Source organism: Hemitrygon akajei, chromosome 7, assembly GCF_048418815.1.
Source record: "Hemitrygon akajei chromosome 7, sHemAka1.3, whole genome shotgun sequence".
Classification (NCBI taxonomy): Eukaryota; Metazoa; Chordata; class Chondrichthyes; order Myliobatiformes; family Dasyatidae; genus Hemitrygon; species Hemitrygon akajei.
Genome location: NC_133130.1, coordinates 108,147,708 through 108,162,053, shown reverse-complemented (window position 1 = coordinate 108,162,053; position 14,346 = coordinate 108,147,708). Strand labels below are relative to the sequence as shown.

General features: G+C 52.9%; 1 protein-coding gene across 1 annotated transcript in view; it reads left to right on the top strand.

Moving 5' to 3' along the window:
- LOC140730780 (ezrin-like) overlaps positions 1-14,083 on the top strand; it is an 81,783-nt gene extending 67,700 nt beyond the window's left edge. The window contains exons 8-13 of the mRNA XM_073051662.1: positions 4,010-4,173; positions 7,239-7,369; positions 8,686-8,846; positions 9,530-9,622; positions 9,970-10,215; positions 12,826-14,083. Of these exons, the coding sequence (XP_072907763.1) occupies positions 4,010-4,173; positions 7,239-7,369; positions 8,686-8,846; positions 9,530-9,622; positions 9,970-10,215; positions 12,826-12,990 (960 nt within the window). The 3' untranslated portion in view covers positions 12,991-14,083. The remainder of the gene's footprint in view (positions 1-4,009; positions 4,174-7,238; positions 7,370-8,685; positions 8,847-9,529; positions 9,623-9,969; positions 10,216-12,825) is intronic.
- The last annotated feature ends 263 nt before the right edge of the window (positions 14,084-14,346 follow it).

Sequence of the window (14,346 nt, the reverse complement as noted above, 5' to 3'; positions counted from 1 at the left end):
CCCCCCCCATGCTCACACACCTACAACTGTGCCGGCTTCCCAATTCTTTTCACGTGGTCAAATCCGACTCTTAATAAAAATAGTTAAAAGAACCAAGCCCTGAAAAACTACACAAGTGAAAACCTTCCAGCTGTGAAAATGAACTGGTAAAAGGTAGAAAATGAGAAATGAATGTACACTTCCGGTTCTGTGCAAACCACTTTGGCACATTTATATACACAGTAGCTAGGGTGCCTGAGCTTTTTGCACAGAACTGTATTTGTCAACAGGGAGCAGAGAGCGAGTTTGTAAATCTGACCAGAGCAAAGGATGTTGGGAATGGCGAGGGCGGAGCGCTGCGGAAGGGGTGTTGGACAGGTGGGAGAGGTGAGGGGGTGGTGCAGGTGCAGACACACCCAGTCCTGAGCCATTAGGCACGGTCATTTGATTTCAAACAATTGGCTTATTGATCATTACAAATTGTCCCCTCCCCTCTCCCTTCCCCTTTTCCCAACCATGATTCCCTTCTCTCTGCCCCCTTCCCTCTCTCACTCCACAAGAGAGACCCGTATCAGAATCAGGTTTATCATCACTCACACATGTCGTAAAATCCTCCTGATGAAGGGTTTCGGCCCGAAACGTCGTTACTACCTCCTCCCATAGATGCTGTCTGGCCTGCTGAGTTCTGCCAGCATTTCGTGTTTTTTTATTTTGTCGTAAAATTTGTTTTTTTTTTGTGGCAGCAGTACAGTGCAATATGTAAAATTACTACAGTACTGTGCAAAAGTCTTAGGCACCCGAGCTACATACATGAGCCTAAGACTTTTGCACAGTACTGTGTATGAGGAAAAATGTAGCTGAGGTTAAGTGGGATTGCCTGTAAAACCTTTGTTAGAAAGTGAGTGATACTGAATAATTGCTCTATATTTGAATTTGTTGAAGTGTGTCAGCCATTGTGGGACTTGGGGATAACAACCCATTGTAATTAGTGCAATGAAGGGTGACCTCACATAATCTGACCAAGCCCCTCTCTGGACCCCATTATCTGAAGGTTTAACCCAGAGAACCAAGCCCCCCCCCGGTCTGCTGGCCTGAGACCTGGGGGATCAGTACTTGTATCTGTTAAACAGAGGCTACAGTCGCTGCTGCCTGTATCTCCCTGGCCCGCTGCACTGGGCACTGATGTTAAGTCAATATGGAATTGGACATTCCAGGCGGCAATAAGACCTGCCAGCTCCACGGTGAACTTTCCCTTCCAAATTCCGGATCCCGTGTCCCGTGAGTTCATATCTGGGAATTATATCAGTCTCCCTGTATTGCTTCTGAAGTGTTCCAATAAGGGGACGGGGATCTTCCCATTACCCCTCTCTCTTTCAAACTCTTCTGCAGGGAGTTTGTGTGTTCTCCCTGTGAGTGTGTGGATTTCCTCCAGGTGATCCGGTTTCTGACAAATTCCAAGACATCCCGGTTAGTAGGTTGGTTGGTCATTGTGAATTGTCCTGTGATTAGGTTGGGGTTAAACAGGTGAGTCGTTGGCTGGTGCAGCTCGTTGGGCCGGAAGGGCCTGTTCTGTGTCTATCAGAAAAAAATTTACAAGGATGTTGCCGGGACTACAGGACCTCGGTTATAAGGAAAGACTGAATGGGTTAGGACTGTACTCTTCAGAATGTAGAAGAGTGAGGGGAGATTTGATAGATGTATACTAAATTATGAAGGGGTTAGAGAGGGTAAATGGAACCAGGCTCTTTCCTCTGGGGGGAGAAAATCTGCAGATGCTGGAAATCCAAAGCAACACACACAAAATGCTGGAGGAGTTCAGCAGGAGCCAGGCAGCTGGAAATGAAAAGATAGTCGACATTTTGGGTCAGGAACCCTGCTTCCTGACTGAGAAGGAAGTGGAGAGAGGGGGAGGAAGTTAGCTGGATAGGTGAAGCCAAGGTCAAGGGCTGGAGAAGAAAGAATCTGAGAGGAGAGTGGACCATAGGAGAAAGGGAAGTGGGAGGGACCCAGGGGAGGTGACAGGCAGGTGAGGAGAGGTAAAAGGTCAGAGTGCGGAATAGAGGAAGAGGGGTGAGGTGGAAATCTGTTTAATGGAAGCAGAAATCGATATTCATGCCATCGGTTTGGAGGATACTCAGACGGAATATAAGGTTACAGAAGATGAGGGTGGCTCATCTTGACACAAGAGGAGGCCGTGAACTAATCTGTTGGAACAGGAATGGGAAGCAAATTAAAATGTTGGCCAACGGGAAGTCACGTTTGGGGTGAATGGTGCGGAGGTGCTGGATAAAGTTGTCGCCCAATCTTTGGCGGGTCTCACCATTGTAGAGGAGGCCACACTGGGAGCACCGGACGCCATAGCCAACCCCAGCAGATTCACAGTTGCAGTGTTGTCTCACTTGGAAAGACTGTTTGGGCCTCGAATGAAGGTGAGAGAGGAGGTGTATGGGCAGGTGCAGCATTTGGGGTCGATGCTGTGTCTGACCAGCTCTCTCTACCCTACAGGGGAGGTTGTGGGTGTCACAGAGACCCCAGTGTGGGTGACCTCGGCCCCCGGCTGTGTCTGACCACGTTCTCTCTCTCTACCCTACAGGGGAGGTTGTGGGTGTCACAGAGACCCCAGTGTGGGTGTCACAGAGACCCCAGTGTGGGTGACCTCGGCCCCCGGCTGTGTCTGACCAGCTCTCTCTCCTACAGGGGAGGTTGTGGGTGTCACAAAGACCCCAGTGTAGGTGACCTCGGCCCCCGGCTGTGTCTGACCAGCTCTCTCTCCTACAGGGGAGGTTGTGGGTGTCACAGAGATCCCAGTGTAGGTGACCTCGGCCCCCGGCTGTGTCTGACCAGCTCTCTCTCCTACAGGGGAGGTTGTGGGTGTCACAGAGACCCCAGTGTGGGTGACCTCGGCCCCCGGCTGTGTCTGACCAGCTCTCTCTCCTACAGGGGAGGTTGTGGGTGTCACAGAGATCCCAGTGTAGGTGACCTCGGCCCCCGGCTGTGTCTGACCAGCTCTCTCTCCTACAGGGGAGGTTGTGGGTGTCACAAAGACCCCAGTGTAGGTGACCTCGGCCCCCGGCTGTGTCTGACCAGCTCTCTCTCCTACAGGGGAGGTTGTGGGTGTCACAGAGATCCCAGTGTAGGTGACCTCGGCCCCCGGCTGTGTCTGACCAGCTCTCTCTCCTACAGGGGAGGTTGTGGGTGTCACAGAGACCCCAGTGTGGGTGACCTCGGCCCCCGGCTGTGTCTGACCAGCTCTCTCTCCTACAGGGGAGGTTGTGGGTGTCACAGAGATCCCAGTGTAGGTGACCTCGGCCCCCGGCTGTGTCTGACCAGCTCTCTCTCCTACAGGGGAGGTTGTGGGTGTCACAAAGACCCCAGTGTAGGTGACCTCGGCCCCCGGCTGTGTCTGACCAGCTCTCTCTCCTACAGGGGAGGTTGTGGGTGTCACAGAGATCCCAGTGTAGGTGACCTCGGCCCCCGGCTGTGTCTGACCAGCTCTCTCTCCTACAGGGGAGGTTGTGGGTGTCACAGAGACCCCAGTGTGGGTGACCTCGGCCCCCGGCTGTGTCTGACCACGTTCTCTCTCTCTACCCTACAGGGGAGGTTGTGGGTGTCACAGAGACCCCAGTGTGGGTGACCTCGGCCCCCGGCTGTGTCTGACCACGTTCTCTCTCTCTACCCTACAGGGGAGGTTGTGGGTGTCACAGAGACCCCAGTGTGGGTGACCTCGGCCCCCGGCTGTGTCTGACCAGCTCTCTCTACCCTACAGGGGAGGTTGTGGGTGTCACAGAGACCCCAGTGTAGGCGAACTCGGCCCCCGGCTGTGTCTGACCACGTTCTCTCTCTCTACCCTACAGGGGAGGTTGTGGGTGTCACAGAGACCCCAGTGTGGGTGACCTCGGCCCCCGGCTGTGTCTGACCAGCTCTCTTTACCCTACAGGGGAGGTTGTGGGTGTCACAGAGACCCCAGTGTAGGCGACCTCGGCCCCCGGCTGTGTCTGACCACGTTCTCTCTCTCTACCCGTCCCCGCAGGACTTTGTCTTCTATGCTTCTCGCCTGAGGATCAACAAGAGGATCCTGCAGCTGTGCATGGGCAACCACGAGCTGTACATGAGACGGCGGAAGCCCGACACCATCGAGGTGCAGCAGATGAAGGCTCAGGCTCGGGAGGAGAAGCACAAGAAGCAGCTGGAGAGGTAGGGAGGCTGAGCAATGAGGTGACGGCACATTAACCACAGGAGAATCCCAACACGGAGGGTAATGTAGGAGAGGAATCCAGCGGCTTAGTGAATGAGGTAATGTTAGCCTCGGATGGAAGACGACGTTCCATTGGCGAGCAGTCAGGGAGATGTTTCACGGTAGACAGCCACAGTGACCCTCCCTTGCCCCTCACCCAGTAACCACATGCATCTGAAAACCGGTTGGGCTCTGTAGTGTTAAGTTGTAACGCGATGATTAAAACTGCTCACCGGGCAGAGTGTGTGCGGACAAAGAGCAGGATTCCTGCCCGTCGGCGTGGTCAGCGGATGGAGTCTGAGAGGCCAGCTGTGTGAAAATATCAGACTCCTATGGACTTCCCTTTGCCAGAGTGACGAACTGACGTCCTTTCCTGGGTGGATGAGGGGGAGCCAGTGGATGTGATGTACTTGGTTTTCAGAAGGATGTTGCTGTACAGAATCTGCATATGGGGGGGTGGTGAAAGGAGACACAGGAGTTAATATTCTGACAGGAGAATTGGGGATGGGATGGAAAGTGGGTTGATGTTCCTTTCTGAAACTTTCAGTCACTCTCTTGCTTCAGGACTAACTCCGCCCTCGAACTTTGAAGTAAATTTCTCTCCTTGTCAGTGTATTGGACTTGGATCTGAATCTCTTGGTTAGATTAATGTTTAAAATCTGCGATCTTTAAACAAGTAGAAGTGTTTTATAAAATATTTGTATCGGGGCAGTAAGTGACACGACTGGGAGAGCCATTGTCTCACTTCTCTGGGGACCCAAATTCAACCCTGCCCTCGTCTGCTGTCTCTGTGGAGTTTGCACGTTCTGTCTGCAACCCCATGGGCTTTCTCTGAGTGCTGGGGATTCCTCACACACCCCAAAGTACAAAGTAAATTTATTATGACGTACATCCCCATGGACTATGCTGAGATTCACTTCCTTCATAGTCAGAGTAAATACAAAGAAACACAATCGAATCAATGAGGAACAAATGGACAGTGTGCAGAAGACAAACTCTGCAAATACAAAGAGAAATAAACAAAATAATAATAAATAAACAAGCAATAAATATCAAGAACATGAGTTGTAGAGATCCTGAAAGTGATACCGTAGGTTGTGGAATCAGTTCAGAGTTGGTGAGTGAAGTTATCCACGCTGGTTCAGGAGCCTGATGGTTGAGGGGTAATAACTGTTCCTGATGCTGGTGGTGTGGGTCCTGAGGCTCCTGTACCTCCTTCCTGATGGTTGAGGGGTAATAACTGTTCCTGATGCTGGTGGTGTGGGTCCTGAGGCTCCTGTACCTCCTGCCTGATGGTTGAGGGGTAATAACTGTTCCTGATGCTGGTGGTGTGGGTCCTGAGGCTCCTGTACCTCCTGCCTGATGGTTGAGGGGTAATAACTGTTCCTGATGCTGGTGGTGTGGGTCCTGAGGCTCCTGTACCTCCTGCCTGATGGTTGAGGGGTAATAACTGTTCCTGATGCTGGTGGTGTGGGTCCTGAGGCTCCTGTACCTCCTGCCTGATGGTTGAGGGGCAATAACTGTTCCTGATGCTGGTGGTGTGGGTCCTGAGGCTCCTGTACCTCCTGCCTGATGGTTGAGGGGTAATAACTGTTCCTGATGCTGTTGGTGTGGGTCCTGAGGCTCCTGTACCTCCTGCCTGATAGTTGAGGGGTAATAACTGTTCCTGATGCTGGTGGTGTGGGTCCTGAGGCTCCTGTACCTCCTGCCTGATGGTTGAGGGGTAATAACTGTTCCTGATGCTGGTGGTGTGGGTCCTGAGGCTCCTGTACCTCCTTCCCAATGGCAGCAGTGAGAAGAGAGCATGGCCTGGATTTTTAATGAAAGCGTGGGGAGGTGGGGGTAGGATTGCAGTAAATACGAGAGTAGGTGGAATCAGTGACCCAAGAGGTCGTTTCCATGCTCGAATAAATTCTCAAGGATGTTGCGGGGTCTGGAGGACCTAGTTAGAAGGAAAGGTTGGACAGATCAGGACTTTATTCCTTGGAATGTTGAAGATTGAGGGGAGGTTTGATAGAGGTATACAAAATTATGAGGGATATAGATACGGTAAATGCAAGTTGGCTTTTTTGGCTGAGGTGGGACTACAACTGGAGGTCATGGGTTAAGAGTGAAAGGCAAAATATTTAAGAGGAGCATGAGGGCGATCTTCTTCACTCAGAGGGTTGGAGAGTGTGGAATGACCTCCCAGTGCAAGTGGTGCATGCGAGCTCAATTTAAGAGAAGCTTGCACGGGACATGGATAGTTAGAGTATGGGGGGCTTCGGACCCACTGCAGGTCAACGGGAGTAAGCAGTTTACAAGTTTCAACACAGGTTTGGTGGGCCGAAGAGCCAGTTTCTGTGCTATACGTTTCTATGACTCTATCTTAATCTGATCCCAGCTCTGTCTTCACCTGTGAGTCTGCTGGGGTTGTCCGTAGTGTCTGGTGCTCCTGAATCGACCTCCTCTACATTGGGGGGACTTCCACTCCATCCAGCAAAAGCACAATTTCTAAGTGGGCAACCGTTTTAATTGTTGTCCCCATTCCTGTTCCGACTTGTCAGTCCATGGCCTCCTCTTGTGCCACCCTCCAACCTCATGGCATTAATATCAATTTCTCCTTCCGGTAGAACTAAATTTCCCCTTTCCCCATTGCCTCTTCCCCACTCTAGCCTCTTACCTTTTCTCACCTGCCTATCACCTCCCCCTAGGTCCTCTCCTCCTTCCCTTTCTCCCATGGTTCATTCTCCTCTCCTGTCAGATTCCTTTCCACCATTTTGCTTTTCCTACTCACCTGGCTTCATCTCTCGCCTTCTTGTAATCCTCCTTCCCCTCCTCCCACCTTTTTATTCTGGTGCCTTCCCTCTTCCTTTCCGGTCCCGATAAAGGGTGTCGGCCCGAAACGTGTGCATTACGTTGATATCAGTCTGTGCAGCCTCCGCACTGGCAACGACTCCTCGAAACTCCGTCCCACCAGGGAAGTCTGCGTCTTGCCGACGTGACGTTTATGTTGGTAACACTAACCTTGCCGTCTCGTGTGCAGAGCACAGCTGGTGCAGGAGAAGCAAAAGAGAGAGATGGTGGAGAGGGAGAAGGAGCAGATGGAGAGGGAAGCCCGTGACCTGATGTTGAAGTTGAAACATTACGAGGATCAGACAAAGAAAGCTGAGCAGGGTAAGTGGCCAGCCTTGTCTCACGGGTACACGGGGGTTGGTCACCGAGTCCTGCCCAGTGACCACTGCATCGGAACACCCGTAAGCCAGAGGAACTTCATAGTCAGGTAGACTTTTGAGTAGCAGGCGAATTAAGGGTTATGGGGAGAAGGCCAATCGATGGAGCAAAGTCCACAACCAGATCAGCAATGATCTTACTGAATAGGAGAGCAGATTTGATAGAGTCATAGAAACAGGCCCTTTGGCCCATGTAATCCGTGCCAAGCCATTTAAACTGCTTGGTCCCATCGACTAGGCCGTAGCCTTCCATACCGCTACCATCCGTGTACCTATCCAAATTTCTCTGAAGCATAGAAATTGAGCTCGCATGCGCCACCTGCTCTGGCAGCTCAATCCACACTCTCACCACCCTCTGAGTGAAGAAGTTTCCCCTCATATTCCCCTTAAACTTCTCACCTTTCACCCTTAACCCATGACCTCTGGTTGTAGTCCCACCCAGCCTCAGTGGAAAAAACCTGCTTGGATTTCCCCTATCTATACCCTCATAATTATGTATTCCTCTAGCAAAACTCCATCAGTCCCCTACATTCTAAGAAATAACGTCCCAACTCATCAGTGCTTCTCCTACTGATATTCTTGACGTTGAGTGGAAGCTGGAGAAGGGCAACTGAAAAGTAGAGTAGATCCCGTCAGAAGAGTCACAGCTGTCGAGTGACCATAAAGCCATATGGCATAGGAACAGAATCAGGCCATTCTGCCCCTCGAGTCTGCCTCACCACTTCATCATGGCTGATCCATTTTCCTCTTAACCCACTCTCCTGTCTTCTCCCGGTAACCTTTCGTACCCTGACTAATCAAGGACCTATCCACCTCTGCCTTAAATGAACCCAGTGACCTGGCCTAGATTTAGCAGTTCCTGGCTAAAGAAATTCCGCCTTTTCTCTGTTCTAAATGCACATCCCTCTATCCTGAGGCTGTACCCTGTGGTCCTAGAGTCCCCCACCCAAGGAAACATCCTGTTCATGTCCACTCTATCTCGGCCTTTCAACATTTAATAGGTTTCAATGAGATCCTCCCGCATTCTTCTAAACTCCAGCAAGTACAGGCCCAGAGCCTTCGCTTGCTGCTGATGTGAGAGGGGGTTGATGTCAACAGGCAGTAGACTTGGTGTGACCTGGTGGTGGTCAGTGGGTGTTAGAGATGTCGGGTTTTTGGGGCTGGGATTGGAACTCAGCCAGGATCGTAATGAGGGGCTGGCTGACGGTCGAGCCCTCTGCCCACCATGACTGGTGAATGGTTCTTTGTCTGGGATCCTAGACCTCGCCGATCAGATGCAGAGAGCTGCCCAGCTGGAGGACGAGAGGAGGAGAGCCAAGGCGGAGGCCGAGCGGCTGGAGTTCGAACGCCTGGAGGCCCTGCGTGCCAAAGAGGAGCTGCAGAGGCAAGCAGAGGACCAGATGAAGAGCCAGGAGCAGCTGGTAAATACCGGGACCAGTGGGGGGTGTGGCTGCCGGACACTGGTTCGTCCTCCCTCGTACACTGGCTCTCAAACCATTCCTCATACACTGACTCACCCTCCCTTCCTCCCCATACATCAACTCACCCTCCATTCCTTCCCTGCACACCAACTTGCCCTCCTCAGACACTGGCACACCCCCCCTTCCCTTACACCCCTCACTCCCCCTTACACCAGTCCACCCCCAACCCACCCCTCACTCCCCTCACCTCACCCTCATTATCCTGTCAGGCATGAAGCCTGGGGTCTGCAGTAGGTAAGAGGGCCGAGGTCTGAGGCATTGGAGTGACAGAGACCCCCCCCCCGTATCCAAAGTGACTCCCTCATCCGCATTCCAGTGGGGAGGGAGTCTTAACCTGAATATCAGTTACCAGCGAAATCTTTGTGTGTGGAGTGAAAAGTCTGCGGGTGCTAACCATTGGAAACATGAGCAGACGGTGCTGAAATCCCTCAGCCGGTCGGACGGTGACTCTGCAGAGAGAAATGGGCCCGAGCTGTCTGCTGATGGTTTCAGTTGTCAAACCGCCCGGCGCCTGTCCCGGGGGTGGGGTGTCTGCCAGGGCGGAGGTAACGTGGTTTCTGTGCCTCTCAGCTGAGGGGCGTAGTGCAGTGGGGGGCTCTCACTGAGTTTGCTGTTTGTACTAGGCCGCAGAGTTGTCTGAATATACAGCGAAGATCGAGGAGCTGGAGGACGCCAGGAGGATGAAGGAGGAGGAAGCCTTTGAATGGCAGCATCGGGTGAGACCATCTCCTGTGGCAATTCTGTTAACGTGGGCGCACCCCCGAAGGGTTCGCACGCCCTGACGCGCACACCCACAAGAGTACGTGCACATGCCGGCCTGTGCACATGCATGAGACACACCCGTGAGCACACGCACACCCACAAGAGTACGTGCACACGCCTGCCTTCGCGCGCACACACACACCCTTGAGAGGTGGGTCTGGGGCACGGGGCGAGACTCTCTCTCTCAATGGGGCACCTCCTGCATTTGGAAGCAGGGGCAGCCGCGGGCCAGGGCCTGGCACGTGCCCCCTGGCACAGGTGGTCGTTGAGAGGCTGGGCACTGACTTCATCTCCACCACAGGCACAGACCGTCCAAGAGGATCTGGAGAAGACCAAGGAGGAGCTACACATGGTGCTGTCCACCCCGCCCCCTCCCCCACCCCCTCCCGTCTACGAGGTCCCGGAGGAGCCTGACCAGAATGATGTTGATGAGAACCACTCTTCGGACAGTGCTGAGCTGGTCTCAGAGGGCATCCTGGACCACAGGATTGAGGAGCAACGCATGACCGAGGTGGAGAAGAACGAGCGGGTGCAGCAGCAGCTGATGGTGAGGGCCGGTGGTGATGGGCAAGGCCGGGGCTGGATGTGTGGGGGTATTGGTCAAGGCCGAGGCTGGATGTGTGGGGGTGTTGGTCAAGGCCGGGCTGGATGTGTGGCGGTATTGGTCAAGGCCGAGGCTGGATGTGTGGGGGTGTTGGTCAAGGCCGGGCTGGATGTGTGGCGGTATTGGTCAAGGCCGAGGCTGGATGTGTGGGGGTGTTGGTCAAGGCCGGGCTGGATGTGTGGGGGTGTTGGTCAAGGCCGGGCTGGATGTGTGGGGGTGTTGGGCAAGGCCGGGCTGGATGTGTGGGGGTGTTGGTCAAGGCCGGGCTGGATGTGTGGGGGTGTTGGTCAAGGCCGGGCTGGATGTGTGGGGGTGTTGGTCAAGGCCGGGCTGGATGTGTGGGGGTGTTGGTCAAGGCCGAGGCTGGATGTGTGGGGGTGTTGGTCAAGGCCGGGGCTAGATGTGTGGGGGTGTTGGGCAAGGCCGGGCTGGATGTGTGGGGGTGTTGGTCAAGGCCGGGGCTGGATGTGTGGGGGTGTTGGTCAAGGCCGAGGCTGGATGTGTGGGGGTGTTGGGCAAGGCCGGGCTGGATGTGTGGGGGTGATGGGCAAGGCCGGGGCTGGATGTGTGGGGGTGTTGGTCAAGGCCGGGCTGGATGTGTGGGGGTGTTGGGCAAGGCCGGGCTGGATGTGTGGGGGTGTTGGGCAAGGCCGGGCTGGATGTGTGGGGGTATTGGTCAAGGCCGAGGCTGGATGTGTGGGGGTGTTGGGCAAGGCCGGGCTGGATGTGTGGGGGTGATGGGCAAGGCCGGGGCTGGATGTGTGGGGGTGTTGGTCAAGGCCGGGCTGGATGTGTGGGGGTGTTGGGCAAGGCCGGGCTGGATGTGTGGGGGTGTTGGTCAAGGCCGGGGCTGGATGTGTGGGGGTATTGGTCAAGGCCGAGGCTGGATGTGTGGGGGTGTTGGGCAAGGCCGGGCTGGATGTGTGGGGGTGTTGGTCAAGGCCGGGCTGGATGTGTGGGGGTGTTGGGCAAGGCCGGGCTGGATGTGTGGGGGTGTTGGGCAAGGCCGGGCTGGATGTGTGGCGGTATTGGTCAAGGCCGGGCTGGATGTGTGGGGGTGTTGGTCAAGGCCGGGCTGGATGTGTGGGGGTGTTGGTCAAGGCCGGGCTGGATGTGTGGGGGTATTGGTCAAGGCCGGGCTGGATGTGTGGGGGTGTTGGTCAAGGCCGGGCTGGATGTGTGGGGGTGTTGGTCAAGGCCGGGCTGGATGTGTGGGGGTGTTGGGCAAGGCCGGGGCTGGATGTGTGGGGGTATTGGTCAAGGCCGAGGCTGGATGTGTGGGGGTGTTGGTCAAGGCCGGGCTGGATGTGTGGGGGTGTTGGTCAAGGCCGGGCTGGATGTGTGGGGGTGTTGGTCAAGGCCGGGCTGGATGTGTGGGGGTGTTGGGCAAGGCCGGGGCTGGATGTGTGGGGGTGTTGGTCAAGGCCGGGGCTGGATGTGTGGGGGTGTTGGGCAAGGCCGGTGCTGGATGGGCGAGGGAGTTTGGGGGTTAGCCTGCGGCTGGACAGGCGAGGGGTGTTGGGCAAGGCCGGGATGTCACCAGGGGAAGGGTTCAGGGTATGAGCTGTGTGCTGGGCTGGTTTTGTTACTGGGTACGGGGAACGTGTGTTGGAATGGTGAAACACTGGCTGATCCTGGTTTTGTTACTGGGTACGGGGAATGTGTTGTGGAATGGTGAAACACGGGCTGATCCTGGTTTTGTTACTGGGTACGGGGAACGTGTTGTGGAATGGTGAAACACGGGCTGATCCTGGTTTTGTTACTGGGTACGGGGAACGTGTTGTGGAATGGTGAAACACGGGCTGATCCTGGTTTTGTTACTGGGTACGGGGAACGTGTTGTGGAATGGTGAAACACGGGCTGATCCTGGTTTTGTTACTGGGTACGGGGAAGGTGTTGTGGAATGGTGAAACACGGGCTGATCCTGGTTTTGTTACTGGGTACGGGGAAGGTGTTGTGGAATGGTGAAACACGGGCTGATCCTGGTTTTGTTACTGGGTACGGGGAAGGTGTTGTGGAATGGTGAAACACGGGCTGATCCTTGATGCCGGCAGCCGAGGGAATGCACACGTGGGAGAGGAGCAGTGATTGGTGTAGAGAGGCAGGGCTGACAACGGAGGAGACTGTTCTGTTTGGGCTGCTGAAGGGTTAACAGTTTGGGCAAAAGGTGATGAGGATATCTGGTACACAGGAGTGATTGCGATCCGGGCCAGTGTGTGTGGATCTGAAGCACGGCTTGATAGGACAGTTCGTGGGATGATGGGGTGGGGGAGCGGTTGATCTTCAGCGAGCCAGTGTACGTTAGGAGGGCTGAAGGACAGTCTCAGATCATAACAATTCAGGGCGGTCTGGTGTGCTGAAGGAAGAAGGTGGTACTTGAGAGAACGGGTGGTGGATGGAGTCTTGAGGCTGGATGGTTAGTGTTCAGTAGACAGAATCATCAGCAGGAAGTCACTGAGGTGGAAACAAGAGTGATAAGTTTTGTCCGGGTTTCAATTGCCTTGGGTGGGTTGGTTGATCCAAGTTGTATGTTTTCTCTCCTTTCCATCCCAGTTGTTGAGCACTGAACTGGCCCAGTCCAGGGATGATAGCAAGAAAACCTCCAATGACATCATCCACCTGGAAAACGTGCGGAAAGGACAGGACAAGTACAAGACTCTGCGCCAGATCCGGAGGGGGAACACCAAGCAGAGGGTGGATGAGTTTGAATCGATGTAAAGCTTCCTGGATAGCAGTCCATGGCCTTCCCGTGGGCGGAGAAACAAACATTGGAAGTACTTTCTCTGAGCACCTCACTTAGAATAGTGGCTGGGCCCACAGCCAACGTATCTTTTTCTTGTCTAAATTTTATATGGAAGTGTCCAAATTTTTGAGAATTTCTTTTGATCCTCTGCATTCTTGAGCAGTGAACCAGATTGTTAGTCATGTAATTGTTCAATAACTTTTCCAGAGCTTGAAGAAAAGCCACCTTTAATCTGATATAACGTGCAGTGGCGCATAAGTGATTATTCGGTGCCAAAAATAGATTACAGAAAGTGTTTCTTTGGGAAAAGAGGGGAGCTTAAGGCTATCTATGGAGGATATCAGACTTGTGCCACAAGTCATAGTCACCCATGTAAAAACATTCCATACAGTGTCACTAATAATATGTTTTATATTACCGAGCACCTGCAAACACAGTGGGCCCCACGCATGATCAATGCACTATTGAAACATTTAAGACACTCTTTTCTTTCCTCATTACATCCAGTTATGAATTGCCATAGGTTGAATATAATATCAGAACTCAGCAATGGTTGCTTCGGACAGTTCAGTTTAAAAATTACGGGGAACGGATCATATTTTATATATTTTTGCTATTACAAGATTTGCACTTCAACATTTAGGATGTCAGGAAGTTATTACCTTGAGAATAATGGTTAGCTCTGTGTGGTAATCTGACTATTTTATAGAACACAATCTATTTGTAAAGTTTTTTTTTACTCCAGATCAAACAAATAGTGAAATGTATTTGTAAAAAGAAATCCTGTAGCAAGAGCAAATTGTTGTATTCTATTTAACCTAATCAACTGAGAAGGCTTCTGCTGTGACCTGTGCATGCCTGACTTTAGATGTTGTAAACGCTGAGGTGTAGGTTTCTAATCTGAACCTTGTCATCCTTAGGCGAGCGGTACAGACCTGTCACACTCCTTCACAATAGTGGCCAGCTTGGCTCCTCTAATCTTGTACTTCGTACTTTATACTTACAAGTCTTGTACTGTTATGGTCTTTCAAGTATTAAATTGCATCTAATAAAAAGATGTTGGCAGGATTTTTGGTCTTGTGTCTATTTCCCCACTTCAACTTACAGCTTATAGATACTTTATTGATCCCAAAGGAAATTGCAGCGTCACAGTTGCATTACGTATTAGAAGAGAAATAGAAAGAATAAAAATAAATCTAACAGTCTTAATGGGGGGGGGGCATCACTCCCCCATTATAGAGCCTAATGGTTGTGTAATGCTGTCTGAGCTGCTGCCTGTTCTGGAGAAATATGCATAGCGTAAAGGTGACACCTCTGCACATTTCTTGTAA